The 20,789-nt window shown below is 38.5% G+C and overlaps 1 protein-coding gene across 1 annotated transcript in view; it reads right to left on the bottom strand.

Annotated features, from left to right (window-relative positions):
* Positions 1-1,993: 1,993 nt before the first annotated feature.
* frem2a (FRAS1 related extracellular matrix 2a) overlaps positions 1,994-20,789 on the bottom strand; it is a 109,316-nt gene continuing 90,520 nt past the window's right edge. The window contains exons 15-24 of the mRNA XM_066651600.1: positions 18,603-18,734; positions 14,364-14,695; positions 8,729-8,921; positions 8,210-8,314; positions 7,415-7,542; positions 6,990-7,124; positions 6,582-6,708; positions 5,737-5,924; positions 4,678-4,824; positions 1,994-3,242 (exon numbers count right to left, since the gene is read on the bottom strand). Of these exons, the coding sequence (XP_066507697.1) occupies positions 2,736-3,242; positions 4,678-4,824; positions 5,737-5,924; positions 6,582-6,708; positions 6,990-7,124; positions 7,415-7,542; positions 8,210-8,314; positions 8,729-8,921; positions 14,364-14,695; positions 18,603-18,734 (1,994 nt within the window). The 3' untranslated portion in view covers positions 1,994-2,735. The remainder of the gene's footprint in view (positions 3,243-4,677; positions 4,825-5,736; positions 5,925-6,581; positions 6,709-6,989; positions 7,125-7,414; positions 7,543-8,209; positions 8,315-8,728; positions 8,922-14,363; positions 14,696-18,602; positions 18,735-20,789) is intronic.

Below are 20,789 nucleotides of genomic sequence, written 5' to 3'. Positions count from 1 at the left end.
ACTCACGACTGTACAAATCAAGATACAGTAGACAATAAACAGAGGTCGGTAGTATGTATTTCCATGTAATTAAGTAAAGTAAAATGGATTTATACTTATGAGTATATTCAAATTTAATTTTTAAATTTCAAGAACATTTCATATCCAAACAAATGTATTAATACTGATGTTGCTGTAATTTTACATTGGATTTTGAAAACTGGTGTTAGGATTTGATTTCATTCAGCCTCAAAGTATTAGAGAGGTTAGGTAGAAATGTTGGGAAATTAGTTCTGGATCACAATCACTACTTCAAACTAATCCCAGATATTTTGGATGAACCCCTATCAGCTCAGTGCTGTAGGCGTTGTACTGGACGTGGTGACGTTAGGCTCAGGTGCTGCTGCCTCAGGACTTCCCAAAAAAGTAGCTCATTGGGAGGGATTACTGGAGAACAGTAATCCTGCTAAATTATGTTGAATTACTAATGTTTTTTTTTTGAGTGGAGAGAACTTGTCTTGTCTTATTTTTCTTATTTTTGAGCTTTGGCATTGTAGTATTTAGACCAAAGGTAGCACAAAAATAGATGAACATCACCTACTAGACTTGCTGTGCAGTTGCTATGCTGATAGATACAGGAGGTATCAAATTGCGCTGAAGTCCTGACACCTTTTTAGTCCTAATCATGTCCTTTTTGTCATTATTTGATAGGTTTTGGCTAGTCTACCAATCTACAATAAAACTGATCCCTAATCAGATTTAAAACATGCAGCAGCAACACACCCATGCCCTTCACATAAAAAACTACAGCAGTTTATAAAGTGGACTGTGGCTATGAAATACGTCAGCAAGTGAAGAGCACACAGACCAAAAACAAAATAATAATAAAAAAAAAACTTAATTAAAGGTGTATGGCTTGTGAAACCAGGCTAGGTAAACAATACACTTGCAGCAGGTATTCAGAGTTTTCTATTCACAGTCTGATTTGTGCACAATGATTCTGAAACCTATACACCCAACGAAAACATTACACCAACAGCAATCTCTACAGACATATTTTATCCTGATCTTAAAATGTATTAAAATGTATGTTGGGAATCATAAAAATTTGGTTGTCAGATTTATTTTCCCTTTCCCTTTCTGATTCACATTTGTTTAAAGCAACAGTCCAACGTTCGTAGTTAGAAATATGTAATTAAAACAAATGCCAAAAAATGTGAAAAAGAGAAAAGACTGAACAGTTGTCATGGGGGAACCACAGTCTTCTCGTTGTGAATAGGCGTGTGTTTACATGCACTTAATAATAATTTTTTAAATCTAACTTCTGCAGATATCTGATTATTTAAGTGGTCACGTAAACAGCATACTCCGATTTCTGAGGTCTGAGTAAGGTAAGATATCAGATTAAGTATGTAAACCCATACTCGGATTTCCTCCTGATTTCTCGGCCTGCGCATGAGCAGAAAGAAGTGTGATAAACTTCCTGCCACGGCTTTTTTTGAAAATATCAACCCACTTTACCTGTGAATATGGATCTTATTTTCTTATGATTTCTAATATTACGGAATGCTGCACTTCTTACAGCTCTCTCTAAACTGCTGCTCAGATGGAAACAAGCCTTTTTTAAATGCAGCATGTCCCTCCATTAAACGCAAAGTTCTATATTCACAGATTAAATTTATTTACAAAAAGCTGCAGCAGGAAGTTTATCTCACATCTTTGTATGATCTTACTGCCTGTTGCAAAGCCGAAATCAGATTATTGTCAGACTCTTGTAATAGTTTCCCAATGATCTGATTTCCCAAACACACGTAAATGCACTGATCTGATTACACACAAATCTGATTTTATTTGGTTATCTGATTATTAAGTGCATGTAAATGTACTAGAATACCCCACCACACCCCCACCCACCCAAACTTAAAGGAACTCCTGAAACTCAGAAATGTAAAAGGTAGGAACCTCTGGGCAGGTAAACTCCAACATGGGGGAGTTGACCTTAAGCAGGGGAATGTCTTGCCCCGTGTGTGGAAGCTGAATGTGCAGTTTTCAGAGACAACCATCACTTTGTCAGAAGCGCTATATGAATACATTTGCTTAGTTGGTAGAGCATTGATACCTCCTTGAGAATGAGCTGATGGTTGTCTCTTGTGATTGTGTATTCAGGGTCCACAGGGTGTAAGGCATTTCCTTGCCAGAGGCTTTGAGTCAGGGCTCAGGATCAGGGCTGAATCTATGGTCGCTCAAACAGACCAGTGGTACCCCTGTGACAGCTATTCCTTTTGCATATTTCTATGTGTCTAAAATGCCTCATTTTTTAGTGTAATACTGAGTATGTTCTGTGAAAGATGGACCGATTCTCAAAATGGCATTTGAAATGATTTATGGTAAACTACTGAATGCATTTGTAATTGTAATATACTGTAATCAACAAACAACTTCCAATTAAAGCTTTTTTTTTGTTTTGTAAGTATTCCCAATATACATAAATAGATTTCAATACAATTTGAACCCATTTAACTACTGTGAAAGTCTTTCTCATCAACAGCAACAGTAACCACTTTTGATTATGAGTTTGGTGTCAAGACATAGTCATTCAACCCGACACTGTGGAGATGCAGATGGAAATTCCTTTGGACTTGGCGTGATTTTGGTCCGTAAGCTCTCCACAGGATTGGATCTGTCTGAGGCACTTGTTAAACCACAACAACAACAAAAAAGGGGACTCAAGAATCAGAACAGTGGTAATCCATCTTTCACACCTCAGAACTATCACTGCAGTCGAAGCCACTCCTCAGTATAACAGGCTGCATGCTGGAGGAGACCTTCGGCTGCGCCTTTGTTGGCCTGCGAGCCCGTGCCACTAGGACGAGAATGGCCATGAGAAGGACGGCGAGCAGTAGCCCCACCACAGCTCCCACCATGGTCACTGCCCTGTCCTCGGCACCATGCCTCCCGAGCCCATGTGGAGCCAGACTGTCTGCAAACAGCTCTCCATCAGGGGCTGCTCTTCTGCGGCTGCGGTCTAGAGCGATGTGCATGATGTTGGTTCCTCTGCTGTTCTCGATGCTGATCTCTTCTGTAATTGCAGAGACATCTCTGGACAAGCGTTGCATTCGTCTGCTGCTTTGAGCTGAGTGTAGTGTGCTGCCTGCCACAAAGGAGTGATACTCCAGGCTTCTTTTACCAATACCACGGTTGGCGTTGTCCCAGGAGCGCACAGTGTAGATTGTGTGGATGTACCACTCTCTGCCTGCTGCCACCTGAGAGAGGAGGGGAGGTAGGTAGAAGCTTAATGCTGGCATCTGTAACCGTACAATTTAGGAGTAGCATTTTGTACAGCTTTTTATCTGTATTCAAAAAACAAAGCAAATTTAATTTATACAGATATGGGTGCAGAACAAGAAAATTCCAATTTCAGCCCTTTGGCATTTTTTTTTCTTTTTTGTAAATATTTAGCCCAAATACATGTTCTTAAAGCTGATAGGAACTAAAAAAAATATATTGTGAGATTGTTTTAACACATCAGAATAAGCAGTTTTGGACGGCATATTTGTGTTCTTTGTAATAAACAATAAGATTGTTATATTTAAAGTGCCCAACTATTTCTTTATTTATTTTTAAAATTAAATCATTTATGTAAATGTTTACATGTAATACCCTTTACTACTATTATCTCCTCCGTCCCAACAGTCCATATTTTCATGAAAAACATGTATCTCCATTTTTGTCGATTATTAGTCTACTACATCACTTGAACTATTAATATTAATAGTAACAGCAGCTGTCCCATGATGAAAGGACCAATAGAAATGCTCCAAAATTTCTTGCAATTCAATCTTTTTATATTAAATTCCATTGAAAATTAAGAAGATTTTTCCCCTTCATTTTGGAGATAAGAAAGAGATTTTTTTGGACATCGAAGATACGTGAATGTACTTTTTCGTGACCCATTTTTAAACACCCCACACCCTTTATATTAATGGGACAATATTTTATATTCTTATTTTTAGCAAATGTTCCCAAGCAACATAAACTCACTGACAAATTACTAGCTTTGGCCAAGTGACAACCGATATGACAGATTGGTTGTGTCTCAGCAATTACAACTTTTCCACAAATGTCAAAAGGATTCGTTTGCACTCTGCTTGGTCACAGATGGTGATAACATTTCCAAAAGCAGTGCTAAAGGGGCTCAAAGTGGGTTAGACAACTGAGCTATATGTGAAAGCTTGCATAAATTACAGGAACTGAATTCCCATCTTGTGGAGAGCTAAAGATATTTTTAGCCAAGGCTGTTAAGTTTTTTTTTCTGTTGTCACCAACTTGGAATAAAAATTGTGCTTTGTCTGTGATTTTGTTTTGATCAGGAACCTTTGTATCTGAATATCCTGCATTTTAATGTCATTAATTCAAACCATGTTGAGTTTGTAATGACTAAGAAACCAAAAGCCCATTTCACACTATGATATACACGATAATCAGTCAAAAGGATGTGAATATTAGTATATATAACTACAAAAGTGTCTAAAGTGGCCCACAGAGGAAATAAATAAAACACAACAAAAATGCAGCATATCGGATGCAGGGTGTGGGATGTTCTTGAGTCCTGACACAGAATGTGTTTAAAAAGAAAAATAGTATCAAATATTTAATAAATTAATCAATAAAGCTTGAGAGCACAGAGGAGAGACAAACCTGGAACAAGGGAGCAGAATCTAGTCTAAAGCCGTCTGAGCCGGGCTGCTTCACTAGAGCTAGGGCAGACGGGTCGTCTACTGCCAGCAAAGCATTGAAGCTCACGTCCCCAAAACTCTGAACCTGAGTCTCGGGCTGTGCTTTATCCTGAAAAAAGATGGAAACATCCATGAATGATAAACTCTATCTGCTACACATTGTTCCTCATTGAGAGACAGTTACTCCATAATGGACCTCGTTCCATTACAATCCTTAAGATAAATAAGGGTATATATAAAATTATTATTATTTATTATTTATAGTTTATCATTTAATGTTGATTATCTGTGTATTTGTAATTGGACATCTCAGAGTATTCCACACATTTATGCCACATAAATCTTATAAGCCTATACTATCATAGACAGTTTATTGATCCTGAGAGAAATTGCAGATATATTGAATCTGTCCACTCAAAAGCTATTTAAAATGTATAGCTATATTATTGTGGGATTTTTTTTAGTTCTTTTTCTTTCCTTGTATTGAGTTGATGACATTGACTTTTAGCTTGTAATTACATGTGCAGGGACTACAGATGAAAATGAACATTTATTAGCTAATTTTGGCACATTTACGTGGATTTGGAAACTGAAATACTGATTAATGTGCATTGTTCCATATTAATGAATGAATGAATAAATAATAAATGTTATTATATATATATATAAATAAGTATGACACTAGACCAGCATAGAGACAAACACTGTCTGAAATGGCTCCCTATTGACTATTCCCTATATTGCTCACTATGCAGTGCACTATTATAGGGAACTGAATTAAGGAGGGTAGTGAACGATTTTGGACATTAACCCATGCAGATTTTTACCAAAAACACAATGCATTATGGGTATCCACTATTCACTAGTATCTGCTAGTGTACAGGGGTTGTTTACTACCTTTTGCAGTGCATTGAAAATTGTTCACAGTATTTTTGGACGCTACAACAAAATGGAGGAACCCCAAAATAGTGCACTTTATAGTGAATAGGGAACAGTTTCGGACACAGTGTAATATACTTACAATAATTTTGAATCTGTAGAGTAGTGAGGGGGAATCTGCCAAGCAGCCAAACTCGAACTTGGTGGGGTTATATTTTGGGACGTATCCATCTGCTCCAGTGCACAAAAAAACCTTCTCAATATTACAGTAGAAGGAGTCTCCCAGGTTCTGCACGGGGTCCACCATCACTCGTCCATAGATTATATCTCCTAGAGAATGAGATAGCGTTTCAGAAGTCAGTACTTGATAGCTGAGAAATACATTTGACTGCACATATATTTTTGTATATACAGCACAGACATTTGCAAATCTTTGGTTCCAAGTATTTTTCGTGAAATTAAAAATGAGTGCACGCCTTCTGCAAAGACTGCACTTGAGCATTTTCATACAATACCTCTTCATACAATTTTCCAGTCTGTTAAACTGAGTAAAGAAATAAATTCTGTGCAAAATCATTTGCAGAACACCATCGTATTTAAGTGTGTACCCATTTCCAGTTAGAAAATCAACAAAACCCAAGATGACAGATTGGTTGTGTCTCAGCCATTACAAGTTTTTCACAAATGTCAGCAGGATGTGTTTGTACTCTGCTTGGTCACAGATGGTGATAACATTTCCAAAAGCAGTTCTAACAGGGCTCAATGTGGATTAGAAAACTGAGCTATACGTGAAAGTTTGCATAAATTATAGGTACCTAATTTCCCTCTATGTGCATATCACTAGGCAACACACAGCAGAATATTAAAACCAGGATTATTGCTGATTTCCTCTATAAATCATAATGAGCCACGTGTTTATTAATGAAAATAATGAAAAACATTTACTTTCTACTTTGCACTATCCAGTAGGTGACAGTAAAGACATACCCTCTGAAAAAGCTGCGTCACTCTCCTGCCCAAAGCCCATGGATCCATCAGAAAGCCACATAGATCTCTTAGACAGCAGGAACATCTGTGTGTTCAGACTGAACTCCACAGCAACAGGGTCACTCACCTGCAGAAATCATAAGTTGTACTTAATATGTTGATAAATATTACTGTATCAATAAAATATACCATGGTTTAGAAGTAAAAATTTTTGCCATATAAAGATAATAAATGTATGTAAAAGCAAAACATTGCTAAATCTTCGTTCGTATTGTTAAAAAAAAGGTCTTGTATTTGTCTAAATATTCAGTGTTTAAAAGACGAATTCTAAAACTTTAATAATCTTGGACAAGACAAGAGAACATTTGCATTTGATCAAAAACACAGATTTTCACTTTCTAATTATACCTGCTGAAATCGAATGTCCAGATCGAAAGTGACTGGTTCTCTGGGGTTACACACTGCAGGAAAAGAGTACTCGATGTTCAGGGCCGTGGTGCAGGGGATCAGCTTCACTGTGTATGTGCCGGAGTAATCACGTACCTAAAATATGAGCAGTGATAAAAATATTGGGAAACAGCATACACCTAGAGGAATTTTATGTCACAATGTCCCATATATCTCTCATAGACATTCATAAGCCCATTTTGTGGCAAAGGAAAACCCATACATATAAGACACACAACACTAATTCCAGATTAGAAAGTGGTCTATCTTTGAGTGATTTTCAGTTCTAAAGGAAATAACACAATGAAAAAAAGGAGATCCTAAAGCAAAGTGGAAAAGCGAATGATTGGCAGAATAAAATCAGTGTGGATATTATTTCCACTCACAGCAAAATCTGAGGAGAACATCCACTGCTGCATAGGCTGGTTGTAGGTGGGATCCGTTCTGACCAAGGAGAGATTAAAGGTCAGGCCAGGGTGGTCTGTGCTCATAACCATCGAGGTCAAAGGAGATGCTGGGTCAAAGAAACAAAGATAATGTCATGGTGCTGAACAAAGGAAAAAGTGCTTTGAAGGGCTACATGTGAAATCTTCTAAGCTGCTTCTTCAGTAGATTAAGCCTCACATACTCAGAGCCTCGCAGCTTTGCTGCTGAAATGTCTTAAGGTTTTTGGCACTGGAAAGGATTTTGAAAAACCTAAAGTCTATATATATACATTTCACATTCGTCTATATTTGGTACAGTGCTTTCAGATGCAAATTTTCATTTCTCATTCATTTTCATTTAAACCATCAAACTATAGCTTAGACATATCTGTATGTCAAAGAAAAAATGCTTTTTATTAATCCAAACTACACCAAACTTTAACCAAAGCTGCTCATCCAGGCAGGATATTGTGTTTATTGTTATAAATATGTTTTATAATCATAAATTAACAAAGTAGGGTTTGTGATCCAGAGCTAACCATACAATACCCTAACAATACATACATACACTAACAAATGCTTATGTGACGGAGTGCAATCAAATCCTCACAGCAATGCTCTAAAATACTCCAACAAACTATTAACATCTTTGATTTTAGAAAAACCACTGGCCGAGGACTGTTTTATTTTTGTTTTAATGGTCATTAAGGAACATCAGCTCAAGCATTTACAGGCATAGAGCAGTGAAAATCTCACCAGGATGAGAGGCTATAAACAGCCCCCTGAAGCGAGCTTCTGTGCGGAAGTTGACCACCAGACGGCCCTGCTCATTAATCCTCATACTGGTTGGGTACAGAGCTCCTAAAACACATCAGCGCCAGGTCAGCATTGCATTCATACACAGAAACAAAATGCATTTCTTATTCACCTACAAACTGCAGATGTTGAAACAATGCACTGTGCTTATAAACCGACAATTCTGCATAATCAAGTTTGTAATGTGTGGGCTCCTAATTTAAAATGAATATATATCTGGGAGTTAAATGTGTCTTCATAGTTTTTAATATCCCCCCAAAAAAGGTCTTTTGAGGTATAATCTAAAAAAAAATCTATGTGGAAGTGAATGGGCCAATACAAGTTCAATAAATGCTTTAAATTGAATTCTTTTAGATTAACTTCCATTACAAGTTAAGATTTCTTTCCCTTGACAAATTAACATTTTTGGAGGTTTTTCAACAGTGCCAATATTAAAAAAAAATATTCTATGCAACTTGCCTTGCAGCTCTGCTTGTGGGGGGCTGCCAATGCCATCCTTCCACAAGATGGCAGTGTCATACACAAAAGTGAGGCGCAACTCAGACTGGAGGTCAAAGTGCTGCCAGCCACCCACTCCCACAGGGGAGTGAAAGACGTAGGACACATGGAGGGGAACACGCAGAGTCACATAGGACTGGACCAGGTTCAGAACCTAGTAACAGAACCACAACAAGAACAAGAGTGTGTGCATCATGCAGTAAAACGTCCATGCTTCACCACAACTGTAAACAATACAGCTTTATACAACAGATGCTGAGGAGAGGAAAGGAAGAAATGTAATGATGACTGTGTAATGCAGAAAATGCAACTTTTAAGACTGAACTTTGGAGGTGTGGAAACAAAATATTCCTGCATATTTTTTTGAAAAACAAAACAAACAAACAAACAAAAAAAAAACGCTCCACCCCTGTAACATAGAATGTTGTACAAAGAAAATATTCATATAGAAATAAACATACACGTTGAATAAAATGCATGTGGTCTCCAAAGACAGTTTTAAACCATGTAGCCTCCTAATTATAACTCTGAGTTCCCACTAGAGGGCTGTAAGGATCAGCATTTTCCCACCAATAGTCCTCTATTAGTTTTGGAATGTGGCCAAGGCAAAGAATGTATGAATTAAATGGCCTGTGCTTTGTCGGAGAAAAGGATTATCTGTCTCAAAGTATAATCTGGGGTTGATTGAAAGAAACGTTTCCTCATTTACATAGTCAATTATAATCAAAGTAGCATGCAGCGAAAATCGGCCCGTTGCTAATGAGTATGGCTGAAACACCTGCTAGCCTCGAATTACTCAGGAGAGGAGAGAAAATCCCCATGAAATAAGCCTAGGCTCCAGAGCTTCTCCAAAGAGCACGCCATAGTGCACTTTGTATTCAAGCGACACAGTGCAGTATCCTTAGCCGAGTGAGTGGGTCACATATGGAAGTGAAATACTGACAGGAATAAGCCCCCCTGTGTTCCCCCTGAGACTGATCTTCTTTAGTTAATGAACTGAAAATACACTCTGGAGGACAGGGTTTGTCTCAGTGCTAACTTAAGCGCACTGAGGCATGGATAGCATGGAAAGAGTGAAAAGGATGTTTACAGGAAACACAAAAAGCCAGGAGGGTTCCTAAGGTGACTCTTCACAATAGCAGCCAGGCAGTTGTTTGGCTACATGCCACTGCTAATTTCAAAAAGTTCAGGCAAGGTGAGAAGACAACAGCAATAAAGTCTGGTGTCATTCATTTTTAAATAATCATTTTCAGCTCCTTTATACCAGTGAGAAATGCAATCTAAAATATATATTTTCATCTAATATCATATCATATTTAAAGGAACACTATGTAATATTTTTGCCTTAAATTGACAGCTTCAAAATCACTGTGAAGTTTCACTGACCTGTAATAGAGAAAACAGAGCCTCTGTCAATGCTTCTCTGGGCTTAGCACTTCAGAAACTTCACTATGTAACATTGGAGGAGGGTAGGAATCTTCAACCTCCTTCCTTGCCACTGCTCTAAAAATGAATTACACTAGTAATGTAATGTTGTAATGTAGTAATGAAGTACACCTGTAAGTAGGTGGTGCATCAAGGAAAAAAACTATTGTTCCCCTGACATAATACTGACTGAAAAATCTGAATGTAATACAAATTATAACATTAATTAATTCATTAATGGGCGGCACGGTGGTGCAGCAGGTAGTGTCACAGTCACACAGCTCCAGGAACCTGGAGGTTGTGGGTTCGATTCCTGCTCCGGGTGACTGTCTGTGAGGAGTTAGGTGTGTTCTCCCCGTGTCGGTGTGGGTTTCCTCCGGGTGCTCTGGTTTCCTCCCACAGTCCAAAAACACAGGTTGGTAGGTGGATTGGCGACTCAAAAGTGTCCGTAGGTGTGAGTGAATGTGTGTGAGTGTGTGTATTGCCCTGTGAAGGACTGACGCCCCCTCCAGGGTGTATTCCTGCCTTGCGCCCAATGATTCCAGGTAGTCTCTGGACCCACTGCATAAGCGGTTACAGATAATGAATGAATGAATTCATTAATATTGTTTAACAGAGCCTACCCAGAATCAGTGGGTGCAAGGCAGGAACACACTGTGGACAGGGCACCAGTCCCTTACAGTGCATCACACATTTACTCAGTTACTCACACCCTCACGCTAGTAGTCAATTTTACACAGCAAATCAACTTATCAATGTGTTTTTGGATTGTAGGAGGAAACCAGTGCACCCAGAGGAACTCTATGCAGACACGTGAAGAACACCCCAAACTCCTCACAGGCAGGGATTGAACCCAGGACCCTGGAGCTGTGTGGCAGCGACACTGCCTGTTGCACCACAGTGCCACCAAACATACAACACCCTTTATAATTCAACAATTTGGACACAGTTAGTATAATCCCCAGAAACATAGGAAAAAGAGGATTCTCTGAATCTAAATTCACAATGCTCAATGCCAAGTGTCAGGCTGAGAGGTATGAATTCCTCTAGCACTGGGCTCTAAAGCAGTGAAGTGATTGAGAACTATCCAATAGCACTGGGATCAACAGGGCCATCGGATGTTCACTAAAATTTTCCAACAACCAGAAAAGTAGAGGCTAATACTGCAGCAAGGGAAGACAAATAAACAACTATTAATACCCTTCATATCAGAAGAGATGTTGGATGAAAAAGGTGTCTGCAAAGTTTTGGCCACATGGTGTATAATTAAATATGGCTTTGAGTTAATACCTTTGAAGATTATAGAAAATTGAATGGAGTATCTCTCAACATCTAAGTTTTAAATGCTACTGGGCCACCATTTAATTACCATTCTATTTCACCCATGTTTTCATGCATTCATTAATAATAGCCTCTTGATGTTATCTAACTAAACGAATAATAAACTCCACGTGAATGATAAAACGCTTTCTTTGTGCTGAGCACTTTTAAGAGCTGTGTTAAAGATGCAGTGGGAAGTTATCAGAGCCAATATCAGCACATCGTCTACACAACAGAAGCTCACATGCAAAAATAAGAAGAAATAAAAAGAAATGATATGCATTGATTCTCCAGAAAATGTACACACAAGAGAACGAGAAAGAGGAATAACAGAGAAAAGAATCATCATCTGCTCAGTTCTGCATCAAACAGCTCCACATCAGACAGATTACACCCTGACAGGCCCCAGTTCTGCACACTTTGAGCTGGCAAAACCATCACACATCAAAGTCCCTTTCAAGGAAGAACCTTCTATGACAGCCACGTTACAGCAGGCAGAAGTGGAGTCTACTTAAATAACAATCTCACACTTAACTCCAATCATTGTTTGTCAGTAACGGTGAGATAACTGTCTGTAAGTGTAAGTTTATTGCGCGTCACACATGAAAGTCTTCAAAGTGTTCCCTGTGGAAATGTTACCTTATCTTCATTTAGTAAATCAGCAAAGATGCCCTTTTGACCAGGGGTGTCCACACTACGCCACATGTCTGTACCTAAATGAAGGTGAGTCGGGAGCTCATCCATGAACAAGAGAACATGCAACATGTGGCCTATTCCAAGTGTTATATTCATTCATTCATTCATTCATTATCTGTAGCCACTTATCCAGTTCAGGGTCGCGGTGTGTCATATTGCTGATAAAGTAAATCACATGCTCAAAGTAGTAAAATGACTCCCTTAACCCACACATAATTGATCAGCCAAGACAGGATCTTCTGTGAAAGAAAGTTGCTTTTTTACAAATTCAGATTCCTAAAAAATTGTGACAGTATGTGAAATTCTATTTAAAGGGAACGTCTCTGATTGTGGGAAACCACGGCCCTCTCTGGTTTGTTTACATTCAGAATCTCTGCACATTTTAAAGTGGAACAGTATGTTTGAGGCTTAAGTTTATTTTTTTATTATCATTTTATTAAGTTAAATAAGATTTATTTAGTGTTTAAATTACCACAGATTTTCATGCTATTAGCCACCTCCCAAATTCAGAGTGGGTTCCTACCAAAATAATCTGAAACAGCAAAATTAAGTCAATATCATCAAACTATGGAACAGGAATAAAGCAATATCCTCAACTCTTTTAATGATGTTTAATGATGTTTGGAGTCTCTTTGCTGTTTTCTGCTGTGAGCAAAGAGAGAGTAAGCCTAGCTTGTCTGACCGAGCCACTTAGGTTTTTTGGTCATTTACTACACCTGGGCTTCATAAACACATTAGACAACTTCCCAGCATGCAAACAGACTGGAGAACTAGGAAATGGTGAGGACACTCAGAATTCTTTTTAATTAAAATTGTGAAGTCGACTTTAATTTCAAATCCAAAAACATTGGTAGGTGGACTGGCGACTCAAAAGTGTCCAGGTGTGAGTGTGTGAGTGAATGTGTGTCGCCCTGTGAAGGAGTGGCACCCCCTCCAGGGTGTGTTCCCGTCTTGCGCCCAGTGATTCCGGGTAGGCTCCGGACCCACTGCGACCATGAATTGGAAAAGCAGTTACAGATAATGAATGATTGAAGGAATGAATGACTTTAATTTCAAACAAGACGTTTGATGTTTCAATTTGATAATGGTGAATGTGCCAGTCGCTTAAAGGGGCAGAATGCCCTGAGAGTCTCACTAAACATCTGTGTGAATTAGAATGTCTGCAGTGGCCCCAAAATTATTGTCATTTTTCTGGCTAATTGTAAATTGTAAATGAGGTTTAATGTACTGTTAGTTATTAATGAGTTGTGTTCTATAAAGCCCACGTCTGTTTTAGAGCTTTTGTTATGACATTACAACACATGGGGTATTTTATTCTATGTTGGGCCATCCATAACTTGGAGTGGGTTGTGCATCATCCATGCCATTTTTAATTGGTGAAGTACTTTATTGTAGAGTAACTCTGGACACAAATACACTAAACCAGCTGTGACAGTGAGTATTCTAAAGAAATGGAAATTTGTGGGTTCCTATTCCATGGGAATATGAAACTGACTAATGAAAATGGCATCCATAGTTAACAAAAAAAAAGTCAGAGTCTGCTTTTAAACAGAATATTTTACAAAGGCTAATAAAGAAAGAAAATGGCATTTGCAAAAATTATGTAACCTAACATTTTGTTGCACGACCTTTAGAGGCAATCACTGAAAATAACAGACTTCTGTAGTTCTGTATGTCGCGCTAGATCTGTCAACAGGCCTCTTGTTTCGGCTCTTTCTATACAGGTGCTGGTCATAAAAAGTTGTTATTCAGTTATTTCAGTAATTCCATTCAAAAAGTGAAACTTGTATATCATCTTCATCCATTACACACAGACTTATAAATTTCAAATGTTTATTTCTTTTAATTTGATGATTATAACTGACAACTAATGAAAACCTCCAGTTTTTTTTTGTGCAATATTCTAAATTTCTGAGATACTGAATTTGGGGTTTCATTAGTTGTCAGTTATAATCATCAAATTAACATCAAAAACCTCTGACACATGCCTACTTCTTATTATAATAATTGGCTCCACCTTAAAACAATGAGCATTCTGGCTTCTTTATTCTTTTCTTATTTCCTTTTAGAAATCTGTTCCATTTTAAATGGTGCAGCAGTGACATTTCTGTGCTAATAAAAGAAAGAATGATCATAATTATAACTCTGGTCTCACCTGTCCGTCTGTGCCAATGGTGCCCCCGCAGTCCGTGAGCAGTTCAGACAGGTCATAATAAGTGATGAATTCCCACAGACAAGCCTCCAGATTGAGGTTCCTATAGAAGCGCAGTGTGCTCTGGCCCCTGAGGGGGGTGCTATATTGGTATGGCGAGGTCTCTCCCACATTCTCAATGTTGCGGGTTGTTTTGGTCAGGAAGCCGTGGCGAGTGGACACCTCGTTAAAGTTCAGCAGGTTAGAGCAGCGGTGGTTGCCCACACGGCTACCGTCAGGACTCAAGGTTAGCTCAAAGTTGGACAGAGGACGTGTGGACACCACAGGGAGCATGCCTAGTACACAGGGAAGCAAACAGAAGCAGTGTTATAAACAGTATATATTCACTGTCCAAAGAAAAACAATCTCCTAAGACTGAAGTTTTGTGTTTGGACTGTGACTACATTCATGCAGTTTTGTTTTTTTTGTTTTTTTTTTAGTGACACTGGGGCTTCATAAACAAATTAGACATGTTTCCAGTTTGCAAACACACTGGAGAACTAGCAAATGTTGAGGAAACATCCTCTGAATTTTATAAAAAGTGTTTTTTGATTACAATCGTGAAAACTGCTTTTAACACACTGTGCATGAAAAAAGATGCTCTCTGCAAGCTCAAACAACATGGCCAATTTCTTTGCTGGAATCTAAAACAAAGTTTTAATCAAGTACATTTTCTCTGCATGATACTTCACAGGTCAGAAGCTCTTAAATCAAAGGCTAACAATAGCAAAGCCTGAGCTTTGCAGAGAACAGTAATCTTTACAGTCTGTTAAAAGCTCTTGCCACAGGTATATTGTGATTTGAAAGCCTATATCATGCATACAAATGGAAGTGTTGCTGGTTGCCATGGTATTGCAAGATAATGAACAGCTGTAAAGTAGAGAGGTGTGGTAAAGTTGAATTATCCCAGCTATTTTTAGGTATCAGGCTCATTGTGTCCTACATTTTATCCTTGAAGTGTACAAAAAAAGATGTTGCTTTAATTATGACAAGGTGAAATTTAAAGCACTGCGTAAGGTATTTCTGCTATCCCTGCTATATTATCCATATGGCTAATATCATTGGACAACTGCTCATCCAACTATGCATCTGAAATCATAGATATTAATTGGGAGTTTTCTCACATTTTGCTGCACTAACTGCTTCTGCTTCTACTGGGAAGGCTTTAGACTAAACTAGAATACTGCTGTGAGGACCTCGTGGCATTAGAGAAGAAAGCTTCTAATGTGGGAATTATTAGCACTCCAACTCTCATCCCAATGTTCTTTGAGGTCACTAGAGAATATAGTTTCACTGCTCCATAGCCTAAGGCTGGAGCTTTACACCACTTCTAGCCAATACGTGGCAGTAGGCATGCTGACTTTAGACCTGTGTGGCTGCTCCACAGCATCCCACTGCAGTAGTATATGCTTTCCCGTGTATGCAAAATTGAAAAGCTGTATCAGTAAAAAGTGACATTTGTGCTTTCTCAGTGGGGACAAGCCAACTCAGTGAACAGTATATTTGGGTATAAAGTATGAATCAGCAAAATAAATTAACCTATATTAACCCAAGTCAGGTATAAAAGCATCATCATTTAATAGAGTGTGAGATGTTTTTCACCACATAGAATTAAACACTGACAGTTTTTTCCAAGTTCAGTTGATTAGCATATTTCCTGAACCTTTACTGTCCTTTACTGGAAAGCCGTGTCCCAATTGCCGACTAATTTTAAAAAGTGTTTGAGTATGTAATATAGTTACAAGTGTCAAAGTTGAGTATACTAAAAAAATCCACAATGTACACTTAGAACATGTGCATGTTAATGATGAACACTATTGTCCAACAATCCAATGGGACATGGAAACAGATGAGTTTCTCACAGCTGGAAAATTATGGCTCTGTCTCAAATAGTGCCCTACTTCCTTCATAGTGCACTTCACAGATTATAAATCTAATACTACTATACACAGACAGTGCCCCAAATCCCTTCCCAAAGTGAAGTGAAGCTTATATCAAATATAAATGGTTTTATTATCGGATATAAAATGCAGTACTTTACTGCAGAAAGTATTATTTTATGACTTGCAGTGTGGAGGGAGATACCTGAGTTTCAGCCTTTGAAAAAAAAATGGTGCACAGCGTTGCAGCTGCAACTTGGTGTCATACATTGTCATAGAACCATTTCATCATGTCCTGTTAGTGTGTAACAGCATATTGTGTTAATATGTTGTATACTAGCCTGCCAAGCTCACATTTTTAATTAGAATTAGAGTCACTTTACTGGCCAATGTGCTTGCACACAGAGGAATTTGTTCTCTGCATTTAACCCAATCTGGGCAGTGAAACATGCATTTACACACACTAGAGAACACTAGGGGGCAATGAGCCCAGAGTGGTGGGCAGCCCTAGTCACGGTGCCAGGGGAACAGTTAGGGTTTAGGTGCTTGCTCAAGGGCACATTAGTCATGACCTGCCGGCTGTGGGGATCTAACTGAGAACCTTCCTAACCACCAGGCCACGGCTGCCCTTAGGTTATGTACTAACCCTTAAGGTTAGAGCATTAGTTTAGTACACAATTGGGATTTAGTTGAAATGTAATTAATGGTTGATTTGACCCATTTTCAATACATTTCAATCATGGTTTTCAAAGTTATGAACTGGATCTAGTTTTTGTTTGTTTAAATCATAACTTTGCATGCTGCTATTATGGTCATGCTTCATGACTTTCAATTTGGAGATGAGCAAGACCAGCATGCACAGTGTAAACAAATGAACACAGGGATTTATAACAAGAGAAATGAATAAATATCTGCAAAATTATGTTTACTTCAAGGATATAAAGAGAAAAGAGAGCAGCTTCCTGATGTTCACTCTGACTAACTTTCTTTAATATGTCCTTTGTATGTATCAGTTTTTTTTTCTTAATTTCACTTTAATCACTTTGAACATATTCTTTTAAGCATGTAAACCAAACTGAACTCTATTTCCCTATTTTATCCTCAACTTTGCTAATAATGGCTATTTTATTGGCGTTCATCCTCTGATTTGAAAGCTGCAGCTCACGTTGATTAGAGGAGTTGAAGAAGAAAGATGAAAGGACTGCAGTAGGAGTTTAGTGGTGAGCACCATGTGGAGGGTGTTTTGCAGATGAGGATCAGTTCTGGTGCATGTTTGTTCAGTCTATTGTTCAGACATACAGGCCACAGTAAGGGTGCGTACAGGCCACATTAAGGGACTTACAGTTTGGTTTCCTTGGTCCAGACCAAACAAAAAAAATGATACATTGTTATATTTTTGTCCAGGCTTGGTTCAAGTTCACACTTACAATCAAACCAAATAAGTAAAAAAGTGACATGTGATGCACGTATGACTCATCAGCAGGGCTTAATGTGGTTGTGTGTGTTTACCTGGAGGTAATTATCCAAACTGGCGACACATTGAGAGGTAGTAATATGAATAAAAGGAGTCAAAACAGCACCTGAAATTAGGACATTTTCTTAACACATCCTGTTTCCTCATGGCATGATTACATCTTGGGACATCATGTCCTGTGTTTAGATGCATTTGGTTCCTTTTGCATTCAAACTTGAAACAAACTGCACCAGTTCAGAGATGGTCTGAGACCTACTTGCTGAGGCGGTCCTGGTCCGCATGTTTAGTGTGCACATATAATTTACAATAATGAACTACAATAAAGCAATTAAAAAAAGGTTCATTTTGATCAAACCAAAACTGACATATCTGAACACACTTTAAAATTTGGGGCATTTAAAAGTAGTTGTTAAGTGCATTGGGTCATTTAGCCAGTTCAAGTTACTGGCCACTGCACCTTTATTATTTCCAGACAGAAACATTACAAGTACAGCCATTTTTAAAAAAATACTTAGATGTCAAAAAAGTAATTTGGAAGTACTCATTTGCCCCCTAAGATTGTGGAGAGCAATCTGTGTGAAAAATTCCATAATTAAAGTGAGTAGGCTTGAATATTTTTGAGAGGTTAAAGCCCTTCCTTGCCCTCCACATATTTACCTATGCCTGCAACTGCTTGGACATATAGTTTATTAACCTTAAAAATAATGCAATGTAAATCAGGGACTAACACTGGCCTATTCCTGTGGGATATGTGAAGAACGTGTTAGTTGGCACACTGCTCTGAAAGGAAAGCTGTGTTAAGGATGAATGGTGGCAAGGAGACAGACAGGCGGGGTATTATTTGCTCACCGTCTATGTGGGGCATGGTGACACTAAGCTTGATGAGGTTGGCATGTTCTGGGTCTTCTGCACCAGTGTAGCGGAGCTTGGCAGAGAAAGGCTCGGCACCAACTGTGCCCACTTTTCGAGGCTGACACATTCCTGCCAAGGAAAATCAAAGAAAGTCATTAGATGACTAATTCTGAGTTTTTATCACCTCCAGTCATCTTGAAGTCACTGTGCAGCCCACAGTTGTATGACAAACAGTTGAGTCTGGGATTGCCATGAGAAGTCTTTAATGTCTTTGTTGTGAGTCTGCTGCCACTGTAGCTCTGGCCTTTGCTCTACTGGAGGAAATGCCAGTAGTCTGTTCCAATGCTCTTCATTCATATTCTTTCCGCTGTAGTACTATTCAGCTGGTTGTCTCTAAGGATGAACTACTCACTAGATCAACATGCTATGCTAGGGTTTTTCAAACCCTGTGTCATGACCTTTGGATGAGTTGCAAGCCAAAAGAAATGGGTTGCAGAGAATAATAATAATAATTACATAACGCCCCTTGTGCAAGCTTTATGCTATACTGCAACCCAGACTGTCTAGTTAGCCCAGCTAGTCACTTCAACGTTAGACTGGACCTCATTTCTTATTTTTACCCCTTCACCTTGTTTTCAAGTGTCACCCTTGAAAGAAGTAGGTGTAGTGGTTAAAAGAGCACTCAGGACCTCATGTAAATTTAACGTGTCATATGGCTTTAGAAGTGTTCAACAATCACTGGCACTGGTACTTGATTCTCCATTTAAGGTGGAACTGGAATTTTACTAACTAACTACAGAGACATCAGTGTCCTACTAGTAATGTTGTATACTTGTTATGAAGGAAATGGTCATAATGTAGTAAAACTACAATAAATTAAGATAATAAAATTTTTATCATAGATTTTAAGGAGAAAATTGTCAGGAGCGAGGGGCGGATTGAGGGAGGCGGACGCACTCGCTAAAACACAGTATATTTAATAAAGGATTATAACAACACAACGAGACTTAAACAGAACGAAAACAAACGGAGCAAAGCAGGCTAAATAAACACGGGTAACTAGACGGGGTAAGCGTGACAGACGGACAAAAAGCGAAAACAACGACAAAGGAAAAGAGACGGGGAGAAGCTGTGGAGACAGACAAGAAAACACGACCGACTAGACATGGGAGAAATGTGAAATGAGAAATGTACGACAAACAGGACGTGAAACAAGACGGCTTAAATACAGACACAAACGAGACACACCTGGACAGATAACGAGGACCGGTTAACACATGACACGGACGAGGAGGCGGAACAAAGGCGGGACGAGGGCGGAGATAAGGACAAAAACAAAACATCCCGGGGACAACAGACATGACAGGACGAAGGCGTGACAAAAATACTGACATTTGTGGGTTTATTTACAAGAATTTAGACCCCCTATCCCTATGCAAAAGAGAAATTCACCCGAATGCTGAGAACAGTTAATAGTGGTGTCGAGAAACAACATTTCCTTTTTTCATGAAGTAGTAAACCTTCGGGATTTGTGTTGCCTGATTCTGGATATAAAACAATGGATTAAACATGGGTAGCTTGAAAAAAAAATTGTACTGTATTAAAGTGTTACAGTGTTTAATTATTACAGAATATTGAAGTGTTTCTTCTTACTCATCATCTTAAATGTGTTTTACATTATTATTATTATTTCCATTCTCTTTTTCCCAAAATTAGGCATTTGTATATGGCTCAGTCTTTTTATATTTTAAAACTGCAGATACTTTTATACATATTGCATATCTATCTATTGCATCTATATATAGATTTACCTTTATTTCTATTCATGCATCCATCCAGTTCTATGTTCAGTGGTACAGATTGTGATCATATCTCAGATGATGAGTGCTCTGGGTGTTTTCTCACAAATCCTTGATTTGATTTTTGTTGCGGTCTGGATTCTCTTGCCATAGTTGCATCAGAAATGTTATGCACTCAAGTCTTCTAAGGAAAGCGGAATTATAGAGACTGGAAATCTTTTTCATTAACAGATGGCTGTTAGTCTGTTTTTCTCTTTCTTGGGCAGGCTAAAGTCAAAAAAGAAACAGCTCATACTTTCTCTCGACAACAGCTGCACAATTTAGTGTTTGTGAATCGTTACTGGCCTTTGCACCACTGGTATTTCAGAAGCTTGACATTTGCAAA

Source organism: Hoplias malabaricus, chromosome 18 (assembly GCF_029633855.1).
Source record: "Hoplias malabaricus isolate fHopMal1 chromosome 18, fHopMal1.hap1, whole genome shotgun sequence".
Classification (NCBI taxonomy): Eukaryota; Metazoa; Chordata; class Actinopteri; order Characiformes; family Erythrinidae; genus Hoplias; species Hoplias malabaricus.
The sequence above is the reverse complement of the archived record's forward strand: the minus strand, read 5'-3'. Positions and strand labels throughout refer to the sequence as shown.